Source organism: Astatotilapia calliptera, chromosome 16, assembly GCF_900246225.1.
Source record: "Astatotilapia calliptera chromosome 16, fAstCal1.2, whole genome shotgun sequence".
In the NCBI taxonomy this organism is placed as follows: domain Eukaryota; kingdom Metazoa; phylum Chordata; class Actinopteri; order Cichliformes; family Cichlidae; genus Astatotilapia; species Astatotilapia calliptera.
In genome coordinates, this window is record NC_039317.1 from 3,594,600 (window position 1) to 3,620,779 (window position 26,180).

The window sequence follows — 26,180 nt, forward strand, 5'->3', positions numbered from 1 at the left end:
AAATAGCTGATAACTATTCGCTGATAGCTGCCAACATCTGCGAACAAATATAATTCTACAAAGTGGTTCTATGTAGTGTGTAACTGTTCATATAGAGCGTTATTAAATTTACTGCTAATGCAATCATATGGCGAAATGACCTCTGAGGAAATTTTAAATGGCACTCGCCATCAGAATGGTTGCCTACCCCTGCTCTAGATCTCACTTGGCTGCATTTAAAAAAGCCACCCTGTGTTTTCCTTGTTGAATTTAAAACATCCAGGCACAGGAAAAGACGAGAAGTCTTCTGTGCTATGATTACTTGGGTAACATATTGATCAAGAACACTGTGTGCTCTCTGTGGTTTTTGTTTAGTCCATTTATTTAGCGACTGATTGACAATGAAGCATGGTTTCGTGATCTTCACCACCCTGTCCCTAGCACTGATGTATTATTGACTTAACCTACTTACAACAGCGCTGCGAAATATCACCAGCATAACACAGACAGCAGTTAGAAAACACATTTCTCTATTTCTGCTGTTGTGGCATGTTATGTGAACCCTAAATGAATCCATTCTGGTGTATGGGAGCTCCCATGTGACTGTGTCTCCCTAGCTACTATCTCTGTAAGATCCACTCGAAGACTCAGACTCACACACGCCACTCGTAGCTTCCTGGCTGGTTTCCATGGCAGCATGCCTCATCAAAAGCAGCTCCCACCTATCACTGTCAGGCAGTGTGTATGTGCTCTGTGTGTGCACATGTTTGTGCTTTTGTGTATGCATATTCTAGTGTTACTGCTCTCACAGCTTACACTGATATACACGTTCACACACCAACAAGTGTTACAGTGGTCCAAGATGGAAGTTAAGAGTCTTGCTCCTTCTCTTCTCTCCATTTTTGCATCTACTCGTAGCTGTAACTAATGCCTTTTTAAAGCGCTAAAAATGGGATGGGATGCTCACATTATTTCCCTTTTACCAGCTGGTGGACTGAGCTTACCATTAAGCTGTGATGGAAGTGGCTACTATGGCTTTGGCTACCCTGTTATGGGTGTGGCGAAAAGACCCAAATGAAAGGCTCTCAAGCCAGAACTTCCATCCATCCATTCGCTTCCGCTTATCCTTTTCAGGGTCACGGGGTCGCTGGAGCCTATCCCAGCTGTTCAAGGTAGAACTTATTAAGCAGAAAGAAACAACCTATATTAAGGTGAAGTAAAGGAAGTCTTAGAATGCTATAATAATTACAGTGATAAGCAAACTCAAAACTCTAGTAGCTATTCAAATGGGGCCTTTCAGAGAAAATGTCAGGGTTTTGGAAACCATTAGATATTGTAAAACTGTTTGCATTTTATGTTGGCCAATAATGAATGCCCTGCAAGATAGAAATACAAGAAATCTTTAGACTGGCTTCAGAGGTGGTGTTTTGATATGATTTATTATCTTACACCTGAGAACCAATCCCTGCATCGGCAGTTCACAGCAATCAGTCTTTATTACCTATATTTTTATCGTGTGTGTGTTAGTGTTTTACTACACCTTTTTGTTTGTCAGTAGCTTTGAATTACAAAAGAAGAAATTCAAAAGAATAAACTCATAGTTTCACATGGTGACACAAGTCAATAAGACTATATGAACAGTAAGCAGTGATCTAACCCATTTGACACCCTCTACATTTCTTCACAGAACAAAAGCTAGAGTAATTGTAAATCAGCATGTGTCCCAAGCCATTGTGTAATTACAGCTAGCTTTCAAGCAAGCCATGTAGCTAATCAGCTTTTCTATGGCAGATTGTAATCCAAAAGGCCAGTACTGCTTTCCCTTATCAGCAAACCACCGCCTAACAGGCAAATGCAGCTCTCAGCACTGGATTCATTAATGAGGGATCACTATCAGAGACGGGGAAACAGACTTTGATTAAATACTGTGCTTGCTTATCAGAGATTGAGAAAGAGTCCGGGATTGTCCCTTGGATCCTGCAGTACTTTGGATGCTGTGCATGTTTGCACGTTCACAGGACCAGTGAGGGAAACGGCCGTACCAGCTGTGTCTGTTTAGCTTGCTTTTAGAGAATGCCAAGTGCTGCACATTCACTAAGAAGCCACCAGCTTGTGAGAGCTGGCAAAAAGCAGAGGGAACAGCCATCTGATACACCAGTTTGTCATTTTTAGACACACTTTGACATATTCAGATATATTATTTGGAGTTGCATTATTTTGCAACCAAATCAAATCTGTTTTTCTGGTGTTTTTTGGCAAATATGAGACGAGCCTTTATATTCTTTTTGGTCAACAGTGGGTTTTGCTATGAAACTCTCCCATCGAGACCATTTTTGCCTTGTGTAGTTCTTACTGGATAAATCATGAACACCTTAACTGAGGCAGGTGAGGCCTGCAGTTCTTGAGATGTTGTTCTGGGTGCTTTTGTGACCTCCTGGACGAGTCATTGATGCACTCCTGGAGTCATTTTGGTCACTGGCCACTCCTAGAAAGTTTTCTCAATTTTTGAATAACAGCTCTCCACTTGGTTTAGTCTTAGAAAAGGTTTTCCAGACTGATGGATGTTATTGGCTTTGTCTTTCAGCTGTTTTTTTGCGTTTCTATAGATCAAGGCATGACGTGTTGCTTAGCTTACTTCACTTTGTCAGACAGGTTATATTTAAGTGATTTCTGGATTAGTGTGGCTAGTTGAAAGTGAACTTTTCAAAGGTCAGCTTTCCAAAAAATGTGGCTGATCAAAGTAAATTCACAATTTAACAAGGGAGGGCAACTACTTTTTCAAATAGGACATGGTAGGTTTGTGTAGCTTTTTTCCCTTATTAAATGAAATGATTAGTTAATCTAATCATTTAATAATTTACTAAATTTTAAAACTAAATGTAGTTTAAAAAATAAGAAATCAAGAAGAGCAAACATTTTTCCCAGTACTGTATATTACGTTGGGCAATAAAATATTTATTGATCATAGATGTTTGTTTAGAAGTCAGATAAGAGCGTACAATGTAATTTGGATAAAAGTCTAAGGGCAGTGATTAGCGATTTCTGAGATTAATTGAAATCTTTATCTTTATATGGTTGTAATAAAATCCTCCTACTCTGAAGTACAGTCACCTTTGTCTTCAAGCAGTCTTCGTTTGGTCCTCTGATTGAGGACACTTCCCTGCTCGCTGATGTGGAAACAGATGTTGCCATGCTTCATCTCCCCCTCCTCTTCTCTCCTCCCTCTGTATTCTCTTGGCCGTGGTCACCATGGAGACAGACCTGTTGTTCTGTGCACAGAAGCAGAGACAGTATGCTGCAATGAGACACATCATCATCATCATCCCTCTCTGTCTATCACTGAATTCTGTGTAGCAGTGAAGAACAGACTGTGAATACTAAAAAACAAAGGTGCTGTCGCCTTGCAGTCACACACACACACACACACACACACACACACACACACACACACACACACACACACACACACACTTTAAAAACAAACAAACAGGTGATCATTTTATTTCAGTAAATGGCTAAATCTAGTAATATCACAAATGATTGTGCAGCTGCTTTTACATGTTTTAAGCAGTGAAAGTCACACAACACTTTGCTGTGCTATTTTTATTCAACAGAAGTCTTCTCTTTCATTGTTTTTGAGGAGTCTGATCTGAGAAATGTGTGAACTTATTATTGATCTAAGGTTCTCAAAGAATGTTCAATTGTTTTCTGTGGCTCTCCAGTGAAAATGACAGAATTTGTTGATACCGAATTTGCCATGCTGTGGGACAGTATGAGAACAATTTGCCTTTCTTTTTTTTTCTTAATTTTGTACATTTTTCCTTTGCAACCGTCCATCTAAATTTCAGAACCCTTGCTATAGATAATATAATTAAAAGTCTTATTTCTTATAATTACCCCTTAGGAAACACTTTATTGTGCTTACCCATGTACTTTTTTATGCTAATCTAACAGATTTGTTTTTTCTTAGCATAATCATACTTTTTGGTGATGCCACTACAGTTGAGTCTTGTAGTTTAAGAGGTTACACATTTCTGTTTCTGTAATATTTATGCATCAATAATGATTTTCAATGATACTGAGAGAGTTTTGCAAGGAGAAACAAAGAAATATTGCTATATTTGACATTAGACTAGCTCAGTAACGGATTTACCTTTAACTGTGACAAGAAGATTTTAGGGCTACATAACAGCTGGACAGTTACAGCTGCATTGTTGGACAATGAAATGAACAACTAAACACTTTTGATATTTGTTTTGTTTTTTTCCTTTATTACAGTGGTATCACCTTACACAACACAATAAGTTAAGAGAATGTAAATAATAGGAGCCATTATTAATTCAATACAGCTGCAGACAGCTGCAGTGTCTCTGAGCTAGCAGCTCTGTGAGGCTGAGGGAATTTCAACAGTTTGTGTTTAGTGGGACTTGAAATAAATGTCCTTGTCAAGCTAAATGCCATATTACGGGAGAGATTATTTGAGGTTACATCAACACGTAGCTAAGAGACCATTGCTAGAAAGCAACAAAAATTCATCTCTAGTTACAATTGTGTTTTGGAAACCAAAACACAAATAAGTGACCTTGATAGTTTTGAAACCACTGCATCTACCCCTGACTGTCACCTCTGTGTTTGTATGTCTTTGTGTGTGATTGAGAAATGCAGAAATAAACTAGACCAGGCATAAAAATTATGGCTTTAGATTATGGCTACTCTTATCACATTTAATGATTCAGTATCTCTGATTCAGTTGTAAACATTGCACAAGCTATTACTCCACTTTCTCCACCACTCTTCAAACTGCTTTCACGGTCAGTTAGAGGTCAACTGAAACAAATCTTTAATGGCAAATGCTGAAATGTTGTTCTTTGAATGCTGCCATCATTAAGCACAGCTTTTATAAGCAATGGTTATTTGATGATTGAAGAATATTGTTTTGGTGATGATGGCCGCAATCATGTGTCCAACAGGGAAAGTCTTACCCGTTCAAAGGCTCCTTGCCTCCCATGTGGAACCCCATCGCTTTGATGGACTTCAACAACCTCTTTAGAACAATGGATAAGATGGGCGAGGAGGTAAAGCAGTTCTCACTATTAATGAGTATTCTTATTAATAAGCATTCTAGATTGGTTTACTGGACAGGTTGCACACCTGCTACATGCCTGACTCATGCTGAACACCCTCCTGCATTTCAGATTCCCAGAGACGCTCCCTGGAGAGCTCCCCATGCTGAGGAGTGGGACAAGATGACCATGCAGGAACTCTTTGAAAAACTCTGCTGGACCAGGTAACATGTTCAAAATGTTTCCCGTTTGTGCAGAGAATAGGTCTAGCTATTCATCCTGTTATCTCTGAACGTTTATATCCAGGGTAAAGTTGTATTGCTAAATCTAAAGCTAATGCTAAAGTTATAAGCTAATGGTAGCGAGCTCAGTTAGCAAGGTATCTCATAGGGTGCATGGATGCAGCATTCTGCACAATTCCACTCACCAGAGCTGGAAGTAGAATTAACCAAAGAGCACATCATGCTATTTCCAATAAAATGATCTAAAAGGCTCCAACACCACAGTCACAGTTAAGAGGTCCAGTTCAGTGACTCAAACTTGCAGAGGTGGAAATGGTTACAGCTTCCTGTGTCAGCACTAATAAGAATAAGAATTCTCATCCCTGCAAAAACTTTGAAAACTGATGCTGAAGGTTGTAGCTGTTTCATAGAGGTTTTTGGTGGAGAAGCTTCAGTATATGATGCACTGTGAGTGAGAATGTTTTTGATAATCTAATTACTGTGTAAATTTAAAATATGCAGCTTGTAAAAGTAAATGACAACAGTCCTGCACTAATTAAATGATTGTACTGCTCCAGCGTTTGAATTAATCCTGTAATGTATCCTATATTAAACTAAAATAAAACTTTAGTTCAACTTTGAAACTGCTCAAATGTAGATTATGTGCAAGTCTCTGCTGGAAAAGTAGGACAAGCAAGCAGAAATCCCTGACATGGTGATTTATTTGTGCTTTGTTCACACTCTTACAGAATATAAAAATTGTGACTGGGGTACCTGCAGTATTTAAAGACTTCTTACCTTCCATGTAATCCCTCCCAGAACTGCTCGTCGCTTCGCCACACTGTTTGTCAACGTAAACGTGACCTCTGAACCCCACGAGGTGTCGGCTCTCTGGTTCCTCTGGTACGTCAAACAGTGCGGAGGGACAATGAGGATCTTCTCCACCACCAATGGAGGACAGGTATGTCTGCCCAAAATTATACCTACTGATTCAGAACAACAGACTGAAAGAATTCGTTTTTTTATATATCTGTCTGAACAAACAGAATATTCTCTCGGCGTGCCAAGAAGTGGACTTGCGTTCTCTGCCTCTCACACAGATTCATTCAGTGATTCAGAGGAGCAGTGTGAACGTCAGAGGGAGATCCCTCACAGCCCAGTCTCCTTAGTCTGGCCTGAATAAGATGCTGTCCACACAAAAGATGTTTTCTTGGAATACTCAGGGCGTCTTTTCTGCTGCCGTTCCTCAAGCTGAGGGCCTTGTTCCCATAGCCACAAAGGCTTTGGTAAACAAATGACAAACAGTAGTGCAGTCGGCTCCTTCCTGTTTGCTCCACATTTAAAGCTTACACGCCTTGTGGATGGTGCATACATAGGGGTGTTTGAAGTATTTACACATAGTCATCTTAAACATATGGATATGCTATTGGTATGCATTGCTTCGAGTGCAGCTGCACTCCTCCTGCAAAACTGCAAATGTGTCTTTAATCAAACAAGACAAGAAGAGGCTCACCTCGTTTCACCGCCCAGGACTGATTCAGGTGTAGCTCGTGCTTTCACAGCGACTGCTTGACAAATTCATCCAAATGCCACAGAGGAATGCACACAATGTGTTTCTGGTCAGGGATGAGAGAGATGTTGACACTAACCACATGGAAATGGTTTTGTGTATCGGAGCTTTGACAGCCCAAACCTCTCTACCTCCTCACTGTCATCTTCATCATTTAACATTTGCTGGCCTGGCTTTATGAACGTGTTTCTTTTGAATTAAGATGCAGAAATTTGTAGTGAAGGAAATGAAGGCGGACTGAGGATAACCGGTGTGTATCACCAGGATAAATCAGGGGATTTTATCGGCTTCATTCCAAACTGGGAGTTTATTAGCCTTGCTGAGGGGTACCCAGAGGGGGATCAGAGTCACTTCCACCCAATATAAATAGAAACCAGTGTTGCTGCATCTGCTCTCCCTGTTGGTGCTCACTGAACTCTGCTCTCTTTGTGTCTCAAGGAGAGGAAGTTTGTAGGGGGTGCGAATCAGGTGAGTCAGTGCATGGCGAGGGAGCTGGGAGACCGAGTGAAGCTGCAGTCTCCAGTCTACAGGATCGACCAGACCGGAGACATGGTTGTGGTGGAGACCGTGGACAAGCAGACCTACAAGGTGAGTTGAGTATATCACCAGTATTTCCTTTGAAGTACTATTCTTTAAGGACACTTTTTATGTCTTTCCTTACATATTCTGCTTTAGTCAGAAATATAATATTGAGCTGGAAATGAGCATTTGAAGTCGATTAATGTTTATTAACTGTATCTAGCACCAGATGATCTCAGAGATTACAACAAGATGGAGAGAAACCTAAGTATTCCACCTTTGAGCAGATCTTGGCCACAGTGAGAATAAAGTAAAGAGAGGAAAATAGAGGAAATGCGCTCAGGGAATCTCTGACCACAGAACAGTTTCCACTTTGCCTCAGTCTGTTTAAAATGAGCTTTGGCCCAGAAATGATGGCGGTGTTTCACCATCATGTTCACATGATAGAGCTTTAACCTGTATTTGTGAACAGTACAGTGTTCATAGACAGTGATTTCCAGAAGTGTTCCCGAGCCCTCCCAGTGATTTCATGACAATCATGCCTGCTTTAGTGCAGTGATGCAGCAGGGCCCAAAGGTCACGGGCATCCATTATTGATTTTCAGCCTTATCCTTTGCACACAGAAATTCCTCCAGATTCTTGGAATGTTTTGATGATATTATTCTTTTCAGTTTGATGTTGAGGAACATTTTTCTGAAATTGCTCCACAGTTTGTAGACACAGTTTTGGGGGTTTTTGCAGAGCATCTCTGAGATGCTCTTTTTATCGCTGGTCGTGTCACTTTGAGACATGTCACTGCCATCAAATTCAAAGTGAGCTTTTTGTTTCTGTAAATGATAATAGTAGATTTCTGATATTTTTCTGTATAAGTGAATAAAAGATGGCTTTCTGAGATCGGCAAGTCACTGCATTCTGTTTTCATTTACAGTTTACACAATGTTACAACTTTCTGAAACTGGGTTTGTAGACACAATTGATTAGTTCAGTCCAGTGGTTCCCAACCTTCAAATGGCCCACAAAACAAATAGTCAGAATGACTTTGCTTATATGGATACATCACCGTTAACGAGCTGATAAGATAATGAATAATGACGCTGCTCTTATGTTTCAGTAGATTGTGAATGCAGGACTTTCCTTTTCCTGTTTTCCTGTTACTGCAGCCATGTTTCAAATAACTGTTATAGTGTTTGTTTGATTTTATTATGTATTAGGAAATGAAACAGATACTATATTTATACACTAGGTAATGTGAGATAATGCAGTCTGAATATGAAACATCCATGTATCTGTAAAACAGTAACTGCTTCACAGTGTTACTCACAAACTTCACTGGCACTGCTGCTCTTTGGCTGCCATCTACTGGCTGCTTGGAAAAAAGCAGTTAAAATGTACATGATCTGTGTTACTTTGTTGATTAGGTTGAATGTTTTCATTTATGGTCAGATGTTCCATTGTAATGAATTATGGGACAGCATTTTCTCCCCTCTTTTCATAAAGGATAGTCCAGTGTATCCTATATTAAAGGAAGCATTGAAGCCTCTTTCCTTAGTATTTGGAGAATTGCAACATCTCTTACTATGGCTGATGACTACCATGCAGATACTTCTGGGTCACATCTTTCAGTTATAAACAGACTATTGGTACGCACTGTGTACTGTCTCTGTCTCTGTGTTAGGCCAAGTATGTGATCGTGGCCACACCACCTGCTTTGAATCTGAAGATGCACTTCAACCCTGAGCTGCCCCCGCTGAGGAACCAGCTGATCAACCGTGTTCCCATGGGCTCTGTCATAAAGTGCATGGTCTACTACAGAGAGAACTTCTGGAGGAAAAAGGGTACGCAGGAAGTGAAAACACAGAGAGAGCGAATGCTGTTCAAGATGATGCCATTTCTAACGTTTTATTGTGTTACCAGGTTACTGCGGCAGCATGGTGATAGAGGAGGAGGGTGCTCCCATCGGTCTCACCCTGGATGACACAAAGCCTGATGGGACTGTACCTTGTATTATGGGGTTGGTACAGAGCTTCAAACAGTTCTCTGTAATTGTGTATATTTTGTATTATGATTAGGGATGGGTATCGTTTAGGTTTTATCCGATACCAGTACCAAACCGGTACTTTTGAAATGGTGCCGGTGCTTAAACGGTGCTCGAACCGGTGCTTAAAGAATGAAGAACACACACTTTGTCCAAAAACCTCTCATGTTTAGCTGTTTCCCTCTTTTTCTTTGGTCATTTTAGCCTTTTTGGCCAGGGTGAAGGGAGTATCTGCCATCAAACAAGAAGACAGCCTCATGTAACTACGACGGTGTTTGCTAGTTCACCTTAAATGTGTTAATGTAATAACGTGGTTAGCGTACTCAACGTAAATTACACATGAACAACATTAAGCTACCCACGCAGAGAAGAACGGCTGCTGCTGCCATCATTATCCGTCATCATTTCTGCTACACTGGCAGGGCTAGGGGCCAGGACTCTCCTCTTCGGGTTCTTGGGGGATGTTGCTAACTCCGGGTCCGATAACAACCCGCAGTAGATGTGCTCGGTGTGAGGTCTCGCAGCAAGCTATCAAATACGGCGCATTTCTCGACTTTAAAAAAATGCTATGCGTCGCCAGGTGTTTCATCAGATTCGAGGTGTTACCTCCTTTGCACAGTATCAGCTTAAAGCACTTGTTGCAGGCTGCTGAGTTTGCATCTTTTGCTGTGAAGTACAGCCAGACTTTTGACTGCTTCGCCTTGGGCATTTTAATCTGTAGCTCTGCTCTAAAAGAACGTACGTACCTGGGCCCGCCTACTACGCTTGGAAAGGTAAAATGATTGGCTAGAATCCAAAGTGTATCACATCTCAGGGGAAATAAAGCACCGAAATGCTAAGTGATATCAGCAGCCCCAAAGAAGTATACAATGCTGCACCATGCTTTAGTCAGGTTGAAATACACATTTCGTTCACTAGTGATTATCAGAGGGTTACTGACTGGCCTGTAGGCTTGTGTCTCAGCTTTACCATCTGACTCTGACCTAGTATTCTCGCATGAGCTCCTACAAGAATTTCCATACAGTGTAGGACTTGTGCTTGAATGGAGCTAAACACAAGTGATAAAGTCATCCAACCAGCCACACATGCTCATGTAGTGTTTTCTCTTTTCACTCTCCCCCCCAGATTCATCCTTGCCCACAAGTGCAGAAAGCTCTCAAGCCTGTCCAAGGAAGAAAGGTAGACACCAGTGGACAGAGATGGAAAAAAACTCTCACGAGCTGTGAGATCAGTTTAATCCCAACTCCTGTGTTGTTGTGTTTAGGTTGAGGAGGATCTGTGAGATCTACTCCAAAGTGCTGGGCACAGATGAGGCTTTGCATGTGAGTTTGGGTGCAGAGTGGTACACAGTCATGTGGATACTGTGGAATCACTTGACTGACTGCTCATGTGCCTGCTTGTTTCCTGCAGCCGGTGCACTATGAGGAGAAGAACTGGTGTGAAGAGGAGTACTCTGGAGGCTGCTACACAGCCTATTTCCCCCCAGGAATCCTTACTCAGTTTGGCAGGTGAGTCTCTCTCACACGTGTACACACACAAAAAAATAAACATAAATATGAAAGTGTGATCTTTTCATTTCAATTAACTTAATTTATTTGAATGTGTCAGCTCCTGGATATTAATGGCTAATGTATGTTTCAGCAGGATTTGTGATTATTTCTGCAAATTAGCGTCACTTCTCCTCCATGAAACGAACCTGCCTTCCTGTGCACAGTTTCAGAGGGGACTCACTGAGATCACAACACTTTGTGTTGGATTATTATGTTTACCACACAAGCAATACTGTGAACTCATATTTCATCTGAATGGTGTTATTGCAGTGTTTTTTGCGGCATTTCATGGGTTTTATTGGAGTGTGAACAAATGAATGCATTTTCAGTACAGCAGGACGTGTCCCCAGGATTTGCCCATTTGCTCTATAGCTGTACACACACATAAAACACAATCCAGTGTGTCTGATGCATTGCGGCTGCTTTCATTTATTAGTCGAAGCTGCTTGTTGTACAGATCCTGGTGCATATGTTCACTATTAGAGTTTTGTTAACCTCCATATGAAAAACTGAAACTCCTTGTTAATCGTCATGTGAACCATATTTCATGTCTAAATGTCCTCACCAGATGTGCAAATGTGTTCTCACTCACAATGAAAAGTAAGCTGGAGTTGGAAACCTAACATTGTGCTTTTTTATACAGAGTAACTGTTTCACATACCGGGTGGTCCTGCAAGAAATAGAGTTAAAGAAAAAGTCCTTTCTTTGGTTCTTTTATGTTGAGCACAGTGGGGGTGGGAAGATTAATCCAAAGGAAATTCACTTTGTGTTATATAATCCCATATTGCACTTATTCAGGTGAGATTATATTCTTAAATGAAGTGAATGCATGCTAAAGCTCAATGGTCAGTACAATGCTGGTGCATACATTAAAAATAAAACGTGTTTAAAACCTGTAAACCAGTTTAACCTCTGAAGCCTCTCCTGTTTCTCTCTTTTTTGCTCTTCAGAGTGCTGAGAGAGCCGGTGGGCAAGTTGTACTTTGCAGGCACAGAGACGGCCACCGAATGGAGTGGCTACATGGAGGGGGCCGTACAAGCTGGAGAGAGAGCAGCCAGAGAGGTCAGAGAGCATTTAAGTACCTGCTTTTCACTGCTACGTGTTAGCAAATACCAGTTCTTACCAGTTTAAACACCCTTAGAGGCAGGTTACTTATATATACCAGGTGGAAACCACTTAAATCATGCAGCTGGCACACCTATTAGTCACACCTCAGCCTGCTCCTGGTGTTTTGGATGCTCAGCCAGCAGTGCTGGGGGTCAGCTGATATCAAATCATGACATCCTCGCCTTTTCTCCCCTCTCATTTATGTCTGAGCACAGCTGACTGAAACAAACCATAGAATCAAAATGGTCCTCCCCACTCAGTCTTCTAAATCTCTCTTTAAGACACTCGCCTGCACTTTATATCCTTCTTCCAAGGCATTAACATTAGGTTTGGTTTCCTAAGATACTCCCCCATGTGTTCATGTTCCTCCATGTTTCTTAGCTCTGGCTCTGCTGCAGAGTAGGTCAGTTACAGTAAAGGCCAGTCAAGCCTGAGTAGATTATCTGAGTGCATTAAACATAAACATACACTTATTCTTCTTTTTATTACTTAAGTTAAGTTGCTGTGTCGTGTCGTGTCGTATGTAGTGCCAACGTGGGACAGTTCCCCAATTTCATTGTGCTATTGTACTATGTATGACTGTGCAATGATAATAAAGAGTTATCTTATTAACATCACCCAAACTCAAAAATGTGTATCATGTTTAAAATTTAGACTGTTAGACTGTATTTTGATCCTTTTGAAGTCTTTGACTGACACCACCAATGTCTTTTCGCAGGTCATGTGTGCGATGGGTAAACTCCAACCTAATCAGATCTGGCAACCTGAGCCTGAGAACGATGTAAGAGAAGTCCTTATGCACCAAATTACAAGTTGGCTTTTGATTAAAAAAAATGAACAATCAGTGGAGAAACACTCTGAAGTCTCTCGTCATGAATCCAAAACACTTTTTACCATAAATGACACTGTGAAAAAGATCATCTTGTAATAAATGAGAAAAAAACTACTTGGGGTTGGGGTTGTAAACCAAGAGAGGTCATTTTCTCCCTCGCTTTCTATACAATCATTTTCAAGCAGAAGAGTTGCCCCCTGCTGGTCATGTAAAAAAATGCAGGTTTAAGACACCTATGCATTGTTTACACATTTTGGACCCAAGATTACATAAGTTGTATATTGCCAAATCATCTATCAAGTATCTAGTTAATATCATGCACATGAAAAAGGCAGATATCTGATATCATCATTCCCTCCGTCCTGCAGGAAATCCGGGCACTCCCGTTTGTTACCACCTTCTGGGAGAGAAACCTGCCTTCGGTTGATGGTTTCCTCAAATTCTTAGGAGTCTCCACATTCCTGTCTGCTGCCGCCGCAGCTGGCTTGGTGGCCTACAAGAAGGGCATCATCCCCCGGAGTTAAACCACCCTGTCGTCTCACTCCTCCACATCTCAAGGGAACACGTCTCAATAGACACTTGTGTACTTCTAGTGCTTTATGGGCCCAAACTACAGAGTAGTGACCTACATAGGGTATACATTGTTTTTTGAGAAACACCGTGATGTGAGAAGGACTGCTCAGCTCATGCAAAAACACTAACACACTGTTACTCTGTCCACAAACGAAAGAGAGAATGAAGCAGGTGAGAAGGGCTGACTGAAAGGTGTTTGAGAGGAGGGACGAAAGCCTAACTTCAGTTTAAAACATGCAGACTCAGATTGTGAAACCAATGAAGGAAAAAAGATCAGAATCAGTTCGTAAGGGGAAACCTTCTCTGTCACTATTACTATCCCATACAATGCCAATGAAATCCACTGTGTCGATTATATGTGAGTTTATAAAAGTCGCCATGCTTACTGTGTGTATGAGCCTCGTCTGTGTCGCATGCTTCGGTGAGCATGCGTTCGTGAGCGTGTGGTCATCAAAGTTTCTGTACAAAGTTGCGAGCGCGTGTGCATGAGTTTCCACTGTGTGTCTAATTACCGCTGCCTATTTTAGGTGCCAATTTATTCTGGCCAAGCAGCCGTAGCTGTTTGACGAAATCCAGTGACTTCAGAAGAGAAAAGAGTCAGTATAGTGACACTGTCCACATAGAAAATCAGAGAGGAGGTTCAAGGACAAGTGGGGCTTTTTCTGTCAGCAAATCCCATGAAAACACAAATGAATAGTGAATTTTAGCATTGTCTTTGTAGCTAAAGCCAGATGTGAGTCGCAACCCTAAAGTGAGTTGGTACCGCGTGAAATGGGTTTTGTTGTTTCTCTTAAATTTAAATTTTATTTACATCCCAAAGCCCAAATTATGTGCCCTAATATGAATCCTAATATGTAGCCTAATAATGTCATATTAGGGCACCAAATGTGTATTATTCCCAATGAGCGATCTGTGCAGTTGAAGGCTGGCTCCAAAAGCAGGTAATTCCTCACAGACTCCTATGTTAAGATGTCTAGGTTTCCACCTGAAAAGGCATCTTTAAAGCCTGGGGCAGTCTTTGTAGCTAATTGTCTCCTTCATGGTGACTCCTTTCATATAAATCCTCTGTTTAAACTATAGTAAGTCTTAGGTATCAGCAAACACGGGCTACCAAATATGGCCACCAAAAATTAAGACGGTGCCAGTCTAAGTACTGAACCCATAAATTTAATTGGTAATCCATAAACTAATGGTGACAATAATGATTATTATAAAGAATAATTAAACACTTCTCAGTTATAGTTACTTGTTGTTTTAACTCTTTACCCGCTTGTATAAATCGACCAGGAGTGACCTTGAATGCTTCAGGCTTATAGAACAAAACGACTGGTGTGCATCATAAGTTAGTGCGGGTGGTCTCTCCCTGTGCAACTAGACTTAGAAAAACCCAGAAACTGTTCTGATTGTCTTCAAACCACAACTTTATTGATATATGCTGAGGTGTCAAAACTCATCATCAAGGCTACAAAGGGGATGTCGTCAGTGTCTCTTTATGGAGTAAAGAGTTAAAGTTTATCCAGACTGAACACAGAGCAGGTACAGATGTTCAACAAATAGTTATGTTTTCTATATTTTTAATCTTCAAGTATACCAAATTTTTCATATCCATAGATAAAAGTGTGCACGTTTTATTAATAAGAGCTCAGAAGTGGGGCTAGAAGGTGAATGCAGCTTAGCTTTTTGTGACTTCTCAAACAATCTAGTTTTTTCCTGTAGTTTCTCTTCAACAGGAACTCTAGGCTCACGTACATAAGCCAGGAAGTGGTAAGACAGACCAGTTCACTGTTAGAATTTGTGGGATTTGTTGACAGACAAAAAGAAAAACTCATCCTAAGAATGAGAAGAGTCAGCCTTATTCTTTTAATGGAAATGTAGTGGTGTCCAGCTGCTAGTGTGGTAATCTATCGGTCAGTATGACGGAAGCATTTGAATGTATTTTCCTCACACTAGATAACACATGCATGGTGGTTTTGCTAAGGTAATCACATTTTTCACTTGTGTATTTTTACCTTTTCACATTCTCACTTCAGATAAACACGATCCCACCGGCTCTAAGGCGTCCTTGTAACAACTGTTTTGATTTGTTTAGGAAAAAGGAAACTGTCTTTTAGAGAAACTTTAAAGAAATGACATTCTTGCTGAAAAACTGACTCGCTGCAACAAAGGTTTAAGTACTGGCTGCTCAGCAAGCAGTGTCATCAGCAATCATTTGTCTGGGTAAAATCATTTGTCGGGGGTGTAGATGTGAAAGCCAACCTGCTGCACAGTCCTCTGTGTGCAGCTCTTTATGCCCACTACAAGAATCATGCTGTTCTTGTCCCAAAGATGTTTGTGAGTGTAGTTTATCTGTTGTGCCTTAATGGAAATTGTAACGTTTTTGTCATTTTATCGCAAGTGCCTGTGACTCTGACACTCTCAGCCCTCATCCCTCTTTCCCTCCCCCGCCTGCTCCGGAGGTGAGAGGTCAGATGGACCAGGTCATCGGTTCAAGGCATCATCTGCGCTCATTAACAGGGGTCAGCATTGTGTTCAAGTGTATCCGAAAACCTTTCATTTTAAAAGTTCCCCTTACCTGAGTTATGTCCTCACTGCAAACTTGACTCAGGTAAAGCCGGGTGTAAAAACACAGCATCAGAGCTCAGACTGTTGAGGTGATCCCTCTGCTTATCTCTGTGTCCGTGTGTGCTTCGTGTTGTCCCTGCAGCGCTTCTTCCCTCGTTGTGGTGTCCCTCTCCCGTCTGACCCTCAGTCCCAGTGCAGGTTTTATGTGCAGTTCTAGAAGTAATGATTGAATAATAATGTCACTTTTTGAACCATCACTAAAAGTGTTTGAGTTTATGGTTGGCTGAACAAACAAAGCCAGCAAATTCCATCCACCCTGTCGAAAAACAACAACAACAAACTACAGCACTCACAACAAACCATCAGCAGACGTGATGCAGCGTTATTCATTATGGGGTTTTTCTGGAGATACCCCCCCTTCCTTTGTCCCTCTGTGCATATGAGCCTTCTTAACTATTCCTGTGACCTGCTCTTTGATGTCTTTGATTCCTCATACAAAGCTGGTGATATTTAACAAAATGTGAAATAAATCTTTTACTCGCCTTAACCTGATTTATTCTGGTGTCGTGTGTCATTATGTCGACTCAGAGCAGAGCTACAGCCCAACGGAGTGAAAACAGCGGTGTAATAGTTAAGAAAAATGTGGGGAAAAAATCATTAAAAGCTAGTCCAATGCCCAATGTGCCCAGGAAGAATAAAACTGCAGTTCCAAAAAGGACACTGTGTCATTTGTAAATAAAACCAGAATCCAATGATTTGCAAACAAGAGAACATATATGACATATCAAATGTTTAAGCTGAGTCAGTGTGCCATTTTAAGAAAAATAAAAGCTCATTTTGACTTTGATGGCAGCACCTGGTTTAAAAATAGTTGAGACGGGGCAACAAAAGCCAGGAAAAGTAGGTAGTGCTAAAAAGAAGGTTAGGTTAAACAGCATCAGATCAGTAACATGACTGGAGTGTAAAACGAGCGTTTCAGAGGAGCAGAGCTTCTCAGAAGCAAAGGTGGACGGAGGTTTACCAATCTGCAAAAACCTGCCTGTACAAATTATGGAACAATTCAGAATAATATTCCTCAACATAAAATTGAATGTGGAGAAATCTGTGTGTGCAGGGGACAAGTCTGACAATCAGTATTGGATGTCTGTGAACTGAAGTGAAAACAGATGTGATTCTGTCATGAAATTCACTGTCACATGAAAATCACCGGCTGTGAACACATTTCACTGTACCACCCACAATTACAGGCTGAAGCTCTACCGTGCAGAGAAGAAGCCATACGTGAACATGATCCAGAAACACCACCATCTCTTCTGTGCCAAAGCTCATTTAAAATGAAGTGACGTAAAGTAATCAATCAAACTGAAATTTTAAATTCTTTCATGGAAAACACTGATGACGATGGTAAAATGGCCTGTATTTACAGTGGGGCAAAAAAGTATTTAGTCAGCCACCGATTGTGCAAGTTCCCCCACTTAAAATGATGACAGAGGTCAGTAATTTGCACCAGAGGTACACTTCAACTGTGAGAGACAGAATGTGAAAAAAAAATCCATGAATTTGTAACCCAGTGTTAATTTGGTTATCTGATATTGTGTGATATTCAGTATATATGTATATATCTATATTGGGTGTTATAAAATGTTCTTCAATGATTTTGAGTTGTTTTTTTTACTTGCTATTGGTTTGCGGCTGCTTTACGACAGTCGACTGTGGTAGTACATGTGGGCTATGAGCTCACGTGGCTTGTAGCTGTGCCAGAGAGCAAGCTTGGGTGAGCTAGCGGGGAATATCTCCTTCTGCAGTAGCCTTAAAAAAGACTATTGTTCGTTCTCCTGCCAGGTAAAAATCTGTTTCGTATGTATATGTAACCCAACCAGTGCAGGGGCCTCCCTACACCCCGGACTCTGCGTTGTGTTAAATTGTGTTGGATTGGGGTGCACCGCAGAGAGACCAGTCGGACACAGGTGTTCAATTTGTGGCTCGGACCGCGCCGTTTATTCGGAAGCAGGGGCAAACACCACTCCAACTCTGCTGCTGGCCCTTCGCAAATCACAGCAAACACTCCGTGACTATCAACATTGCAAAATACAACAACACATATACACAGAATACACATTAAGTAACAATAACCGTGCCTTCTACAACATTCCACGGTCTCCGCGATGAATACAACACAAAACTGATGCAGTTCGCCACTGGCAGTGCTTACCTTCGCAAATCACAGCAAACACTGACCCAAGATGGCGCCCGCGCGAACAAGAAATCTAAAGTACGGTGTCCTGCAGAGGACGAATGGCCAAAATTGCTAACATTTACACCATATATGCAGCTCAACAGCGACACCTTGTGACTTATTCCAGTCACTACCTTACATCCGCCTCTCCTTTAAGTGATGGCGTCCCAGTCATCAAACAAAACAAAATAAAACAGAACAGTCTCACTATGTACACAAGAATAATGGTGGTGGAAGATGTGCAGTGTAATGTGAAAATGTCTATGTGTGTATCCTATGTGTTTCCTGCAGCCCTTCTTGCTTTGGCCCTCTGCCACAGCTTCCATCCCCTTTCTATCTTCTCCTGATCCTCCCCTGGTTTGTTAACTCTCAACCCATAAGTCAGTCTCTTTGGGGGATGCCGACTCCTCGGCAAGTTCCTCCTTGGTTCTCTTGGTCTGGGAGGTGAGTGGGTGACCCTGGCAGTCTCATTCCCCCTCCAATCTTCACTCTCTTGTGCTGCCCCTGGGTCCCTTTCCTCCGGTCCTGTGGGGGCAAGTGATCCATTTGCTGCTTCAGGTGAAATTCCCTCCACACCTCCTTCCAGGCTATCAGTCTCCCCGTCCTCGATCATGTCCGACTCTTCATCCTGTCTGATTACTTCACCAGCCTGCTCTCCACTGTCCTCAATCCCTCCTCCATGAACCTCCTCCACGTCAAGCTTCATTTCCTCTCTTGCCTCCTCTCCCACCTGCTCCACGGGAAGAAACATACACTGCGTGAGTAGGTTGCGGTGGACCACTCTCTCTGTATCACCATTTTTCGATCGCACCACATACACCGGCATGTCTGGCTGTTTCTTCACCACAATGTATGGACGTGACTCCCACTTGTCTCCTAGTTTGCTTCGCCCCTCCACATGACACACTTTAACCAGGACTCTGTCACCCGGGCTGAAGCTTTGACTCTTTGCTTGTCGGTCATAGTATCTTTTCTGGTGACCCTTAGCCTGGCGAGAGGCCTGATTAGCCTGTGCGTAAGCCTGTGACAAGCAGTCATGCAGGGTCTGGACATAATCGCTATATCCCCCCGACCCATTAGTGGTTGACAGCCCAAAGACCAAGTCGACAGGGAGCCGTGGATGCCTGCCAAACATCAGGTAGTATGGTGTGTACCCTGTCGAATCATGGCGGGTGCAGTTGTAGGCGTGTGTCATTGCATCCACATATTCGTGCCACCGGGATTTCAGGTGAGGTTCTAGCGTCCCCAGCATGTTCATGAGGGTGCGGTTAAACCGTTCAGTTGTCCCGTTGCCCTGTGGGTGATAGGGCGTGGTGTGGGTCTTAGTGATGCCGGTGCATTTACACAGCTCCTTCACCACAGCACTTTCAAAATTGCGCCCTTGGTCTGCATGCAGTTTTGCTGGGAAGCCAAACCGACAGAAAAAGTTTCTATACAGCACCCTAGCCACTGTGCTGGCTTTTTGGTCTTTAGTGGGGTATGCTTGCGCATAGCGTGAGAAATGGTCAGTGACCACGAGGACATTTTCGATACCACCTTTTGATTTCTCAAGAGTCAAAAAATCCACACAAACTAGCTCCAAGGGGGCACTGCTGTGGATACTGACCAGGGGGGCCCTGACCCCTGCGGTTGGAGTTTTCCTAAGGCAGCACCTCTCACATTGTTCGCACCAAGCCTTGATTTCCTGGAACATCCGTGGCCAATAAAACCTCTCCCTTATCATGTGCAATGTCCTCTCAAAACCAAGGTGGCCTGAGTCATCGTGGAGAGCAGTCTTCACTGATATACGCAAATCCTCTGGTAGCACCAATTGCTCAACTACTCCCCTTTGGCTGTCTTGGACGCAGCGGTACAGGATGCCATCCCTTACCGCTAACCTTCTCCACTCCTTTAAGAGAAGGCGCACGTGTCCTTCGGCACTCATTCGCTCACTGCGGCTCGGCTTCTGGTTCATACTCTTATAGTGCAAGACAGGGCCAATAACGAGGTCTTTTTTCTGCCCTGCACGGATCTCCTGTTTGGTCATGGTGGGCAGGGATTCCATCCCCACATCCCTGTAAGGCTCAGTGGATGTAGGTGGCCCGAGTTCCAGTTCCTCCCCTGTAGGTGTGCCATGGCCAGTGAGGCTTTGAGTATCCTGGGTAGCCTGTGTCGCACCATGCCCCTGTTCGTCGACACCCACCCACTGAGGGCATGTCTGTAGGATGTGCATGACCTCCTGGTTAGACATGCGAGAGAGGGCGTCAGCGTTTGTGTTGCTCTGTCCCCTCCGATACTGGACATCGAAATCGAAAGCAGCCAGCCTAGACACCCACCGCTGGCCTGTGGCATCCAGCTTCGCTGATGACATAACATACTTGAGAGGGTTGTTGTCTGTCTGGACAGAGAATCTACGCCCATAGAGGTGGTCGTAGAATTTGTCGGTGACCGCCCATTTAAGAGCAAGGAACTCGAGTTTGTGTGCAGGATACCTTGTCTCTGCTGGGCTCAAACCTCTACTGGCGAAGGCTATGACCCTCTCAGCTCCACCTTGGATCTGAGCTAGAACGGCGCCCAGACCCTCCCCTGAGGCGTCCGTCTGCAGAACGAAGGGCAAGCTATAGTCAGGATATCCCAGCACTGGAGCGCTTGTCAGCCTTTCTTTTAGGGTCTTAAATGCCTTCTCGCATTCATCTGTCCACAAAAAGGGTGGGTCGGTAGCCAGACTTTTCTTTCCCCCTCTCCTTTTCTTTCTGGGGTCACCAGCAGTTAGGCGGTACAGGGGAGCAGCTAGGGTAGAGTACCCACTTACATACCGCCTATAGTATCCAGCGAATCCCAGGAATTGCAACACTTCTTTGCGATTTGTGGGCCTCACCCAGTTTTTCACCTTGCTGATCTTCTCTGGGTCTGTCCGGATCCCCTCAGCAGACACTAAGTGACCCAAATACTGAACCTCCTTTCTCACTAGGTGGCATTTAGAAGGCTTTAACTTCAAGCCATGCTCCCGAAGCCGATCGAACACCAGCTGCAGTCTTTCCAGATGCTCATCAAAGGTTTTGGAGAATATGATGAGATCATCAAGATAGATTAGGAGGTGGGTGAAGTTCAAGTCGCCAAAGCAGCAGGTCATGAGTCTCTGAAAGGTGGAGGGAGCATTCTGCAGTCCAAAGGGCATACGATTTGCTTCAAACAGCCCCATAGGGGTGCTGAATGCCGTCTTGTGTTTGTCATGCTCCGCCACCTCCACCTGCCAATAACCAGAGGTGAGGTCAAGGGTGGAGAAGTATCTTGCCTGCCCTAGAGCCTCCAGGGCTTCTTCTATTCTGGGGAGAGGGAAAGCATCTCTCGTGCTACAGGAGTTCAGTTTCCTGTAGTCAATACACAGCCTTAGTGATCCATCTTTCTTGGTTACGATCACGACAGGTGAAGCATATGGACTTTTGCTGGGCCTGATAACTCCTGTTGCCTCCATTTCTGTCAGTAACCTTCTCACGTCCTGCCACTGTGATGGGGGGATCTTACGGTAAGGCAGTCGAAATGGCATAGGGTCGACCAGAGGGATTTCATGTTGCACAGTCTTTGTATGGCCATAATCCAGGGGGTGCTGTGAGAACACACCCATGTTCCTTTCCACAAGCTCTTTAAGAAGGGAACGCTGGTGCTCGTTTTCAACATCTGCTCCACTTAAATCCACTTCCTGGCTTGCCATAACGTGGTCCATACCCAGGCATGCTTCTCTGCCTCCGCTAATGTGATGACTGCCCCGCACCCTGTCTGAAAAGTCCACAATACTTTCCACCAGAGATGCCTTGGCCAGATGCGTGTGAGGCTTGATAGTGATAGCATGCTGGGAGAGGTTCATCACTCTTACCGGGGCACATCCTTTCTTTACATCAGCAAGAACTCTGGCGACCAGGATGTCTTGGCTGAGCCGCAGGGAGGGGTGGCCTTCAATTAGGGCTGTATAAGTCTTTCTTTGTGGTCCAGCTTTTATTTTGCACATTAAATCCATCTCTTTCCCTGCTTGAATGTGCACCTTGCGACCAGTATAAACAACAGGGCCCACTGTGTCATCCATATCACACTGGTCAGTGCTCTCAATCTCTAGCAGGGAGGCGTGCCACTCCGGATGAGTCTCCTTGACCTGGAGGAGGAACTGCTGGCCGTAGGTTGCCTGGAGGTGACTTCTGGAGGCACAGAGGACATTAGTTCCCACAAGCAGAGGAACAGAGGAGCGGTACTCTGTGTTAGTGACAACAAAAGCAGGCACACCCTTAAACTCTCTCCCCAACAATTTTAGGTTGATGCGTAGCACACCATGGTAGGTGACACTCTGGCCCCCTGCACCTTCTATGGGTATCTTAGAAGGCTGCAGTTTTTGTTTATGGAGGGTGGGGTGGCTGCGCCAGTACTGGTGCGTAATACTGGTTATCTGGGAGCCAGAGTCGATGAGTGCCCTGCACTTCATTCCGTTGACTTCCACCTCCCCCTCGTTCCTGGGACCAACTAGGGGAGTGCTCTCCCCTCCGTCACCTTTGTTCACCTGCAGTGTGGGGACTTGCTGCTCGCCCATGGTTGCCCCGGCGACCATGGGCTTTATCTGTTTAAAGGCTGAGCTGAGTAAGTGTTTCCCTCCATGGGGGTCACAGGCTGAGGATCGTGTGCCCACGTCTGTTCAGGCCCCGGGAGCACTGCTCTGCAAACCCGGGCTATGTGTCCTTGCTTCCCACACCGGTAGCATGTGACCACTGACATTGGGGTTGTAGCCCCAGGGGGTGGTCGGACTCTCAGTGGAGTGGCAGAGGATGGAGCATAAATTCTCGATTCAAGGTGGGTCAACTTGGCCATCTGCTCCTCCTGGCTCAGTGCTAATTTCTTGACCATCTCTGCTAGCTCTGACCACTCTGAGGGATGTTTAGCCTTTTCTGCCTTCACATTCACACTACACTCTGATGCCACTTGTACCTGGGCATAAGTTTTCTTTGATTTGTTTTGAGGCTGGAATCTCTTTGTTTCTTTTGCTAGATTTCGGAGCTCAGCCTGCAGCTCACGGAAACTCAAAAGCCGGGGCTTCATTGGCGAGATCCTCGCATACACATCCTCATCATTAATCCCCCGTATGAACTGCCGGGTGAGTTTACTGTCACGGTCAGGAAAAGGCTTGCCTCCTCTTTGGTTTTCTTCCACAGCTCGCAGTGTTGCCTCCAGTGCTATAGCATATGAACAGGCAGACTCCCCAGACCTCTGAACACGCTCATAGAAGTCCGCTAGTAGATCTGAGGAGCTCTGTGTGTCGCCGTACTCTGCTCTCAGTTCTTCGAATGCCCTTTCAGGTGTTTGGTCATGGAGAGGTAGATTCAGGACCAGCTTTCGGGCTTCACCAGTTAGGTGACGCACCACCGTGGAAAAGCGGAGGTGAATGGGGAGCTCTATTGCCTCAAGAAGATACTGCATGTCACGAATCCAGTCCTCTACAAGCACCTTGCTGTCAGCACTGCCAGTGAAGACTTGGACATTTTTCACTTGATGAGTCTGTATAAAACCACCGTAGGCAGCTAATGGGGGGTTAGCGTTGGCTGCAGCCCGGCCCGGAGCGCTTAAAGATGTATGCACCTGCTGGGGGGTATGCCAGGGTGTCCACTAACTTGGGGGTCTAAAGCAGAGGTTGGTACGTGCATTGAGGCATGGGTGCCGGGTGGGGCTATAGAACCTCCATGGGTCATATTCACGATAGGGGGCATGACAGTGTTGGGGCTTATAGCAGATGAGTGGAGGGGGGCTCGAGAGTCGTGGACAGCAGCTAGTGGCATGTGGGGCAAACGGGGCGTCAGCCCATGCTTTGAACTTTCAAGGGTCTGCTCGGCTGCAGAGGGATTATTCATTATGCCCACTCCCTGCACTGTTAGGGGGCTTGGCATGGCGGCTTGGGGGGCAGGTGTGGAATACAGATGGCTGGTGTATGCTTGGGGGCTGAATGGAACGGTCATCGTTGGGTAAGGAGTGTTAAGTGATTGGTTCAGGGTGGGATGCTGGGTACTGTGCACCGCTGGGTAGTTGGGATATGAGGCAACATGGCGTGCCGGTGTAGCAGTGGGCCCATGGACACTGGCCTGAGGGGAAAAAGCAGGGGGCATAGTTATCTGTATATCTGGCCGAAACACTGGAGGGGCTGTAGTTAGAGGGCTGTGGTTGGACTGGCTTGTCTGGTTGGTTGGCACTGACCTTGGGCGAATTTCAGATAGGTGTGAGGGCACCTGCATTTGGCCTCCATAGGGTGGCAGTGGTGGGGCATGAGCTGGAGCCACGCCAAGATCAGTCTGGGGTGAAAGCATGGTTGGTGGTGGGGTCTGTTGTGTGCCCAGCCCAGAGTCGGTGAGGTCCCTGATTGGGGTGTGATACTGTAACCGCTGGCCAGTGAAGCTGGGGAACTGGGTGACCAGCTTCGACTTCACTGATGACTGTTGGTCCACTGTACTGGCGCTAGCTGTAGCCCCTTCATTCAAAAGGTGAGGCTGTGCCCTCTTTGGAGTGTCTGCAACGTCTCTCAACATTTTCACTGTCCTGTATCTCTAATTTAGCTGCACCAGAAAATGTGTGTGGGCTACTTGTAGTATGCTTAACTGTGAGTAAGTACAATATATTTCTAGTAAAATAGAACACAACACAGATGTATGACAACTATCATTCTATAACGCAGAAAAAAAAGAATTCACAAAAAAACAGCATTAAACTCAGAGCATAGTTAAACAACTATCTTCAGCACAGAGGTTGTGAATGACACAAATCAGCAGCAATTACTTAACCGTATTCAATGATTATCATTATAGACAGGGAACATCATTTAGCATTCTTTCTACAATTCAAGTCTCTGAGTCTTTTTTTTTTTTTTCAGGGACAGAAACCCTCAAATGAAACCACCCCAAGATTTCACTTTCAAAGGATATGCCTGGGGAGATGAAAGTCCCAGTAATACAGCTGCACAGGCAGTTATATACTTAGTTCAGCACCCCATCAGATGGCGACACCTCTTACTATGGCTGCGTAGCTGGGGGGTTTCGGCATTGCTTTCTCTTCGGTCTCGAAGTGCCACAAATCCGGGGTCACGGCACCAAAGATGTAACCCAACCAGTGCAGGGGCCTCCCTACACCCCGGACTCTGCGTTGTGTTAAATTGTGTTGGATTGGGGTGCACCGCAGAGAGACCAGTCGGACACAGGTGTTCAATTTGTGGCTCGGACCGCGCCGTTTATTCGGAAGCAGGGGCAAACACCACTCCAACTCTGCTGCTGGCCCTTCGCAAATCACAGCAAACACTCCGTGACTATCAACATTGCAAAATACAACAACACATATACACAGAATACACATTAAGTAACAATAACCGTGCCTTCTACAACATTCCACGGTCTCCGCGATGAATACAACACAAAACTGATGCAGTTCGCCACTGGCAGTGCTTACCTTCGCAAATCACAGCAAACACTGACCCAAGATGGCGCCCGCGCGAACAAGAAATCTAAAGTACGGTGTCCTGCAGAGGACGAATGGCCAAAATTGCTAACATTTACACCATATATGCAGCTCAACAGCGACACCTTGTGACTTATTCCAGTCACTACCTTACATATATCATACTATTCCATGTGTTAGCTATGATGTGATGTGTAGTAATGGTTATTAAGGTGCTAATCGCTAATCGAGGCTAAGCTAGCAAGCTCGACAATTAGTCGCCATGCTAAGCGGACGTTGGTAGCCAAGTTCGTATGTCACTGTAGGGGCTATGAGCTCATGTGGATTGTAGCTGTGCCAGAGAGCAAGCTTGGGTGAGCTAGCGGGGAATATCTCCTTCTGCAGTAGCCTTAAAAAAGACTATTGTTCGTTCTCCTGAAGTGATTATTGATGGAGATAGCACAGCTTTACTGCTGTGCTATCTCGCTGGTGCCATTAAAAG

General features: G+C 44.2%; 2 protein-coding genes across 2 annotated transcripts in view; one reads left to right on the forward strand and one right to left on the reverse strand.

Moving 5' to 3' along the window:
• LOC113007389 (amine oxidase [flavin-containing]-like) overlaps positions 1 to 16,563 on the forward strand; it is a 58,057-nt gene extending 41,494 nt beyond the window's left edge. The window contains exons 5-16 of the mRNA XM_026143897.1: positions 4,950 to 5,054; positions 5,175 to 5,266; positions 6,083 to 6,224; positions 7,272 to 7,421; positions 9,028 to 9,187; positions 9,267 to 9,363; positions 10,513 to 10,566; positions 10,652 to 10,709; positions 10,798 to 10,895; positions 11,888 to 11,999; positions 12,763 to 12,825; positions 13,245 to 16,563. Of these exons, the coding sequence (XP_025999682.1) occupies positions 4,950 to 5,054; positions 5,175 to 5,266; positions 6,083 to 6,224; positions 7,272 to 7,421; positions 9,028 to 9,187; positions 9,267 to 9,363; positions 10,513 to 10,566; positions 10,652 to 10,709; positions 10,798 to 10,895; positions 11,888 to 11,999; positions 12,763 to 12,825; positions 13,245 to 13,400 (1,287 nt within the window). The 3' untranslated portion in view covers positions 13,401 to 16,563. The remainder of the gene's footprint in view (positions 1 to 4,949; positions 5,055 to 5,174; positions 5,267 to 6,082; positions 6,225 to 7,271; positions 7,422 to 9,027; positions 9,188 to 9,266; positions 9,364 to 10,512; positions 10,567 to 10,651; positions 10,710 to 10,797; positions 10,896 to 11,887; positions 12,000 to 12,762; positions 12,826 to 13,244) is intronic.
• A 1,958-nt stretch (positions 16,564 to 18,521) lies between these two features.
• On the reverse strand, positions 18,522 to 24,780 carry LOC113008516 (uncharacterized). The gene is made up of 3 exons (XM_026145986.1): positions 23,875 to 24,780; positions 22,983 to 23,761; positions 18,522 to 22,845 (listed from the first exon to the last, which is right to left on the reverse strand). The coding sequence occupies exons 1-3, from the start codon at positions 24,778 to 24,780 to the stop codon at positions 18,522 to 18,524; spliced, it is 6,009 nt and encodes a 2,002-aa protein (XP_026001771.1).
• Positions 24,781 to 26,180: the final 1,400 nt, after the last annotated feature.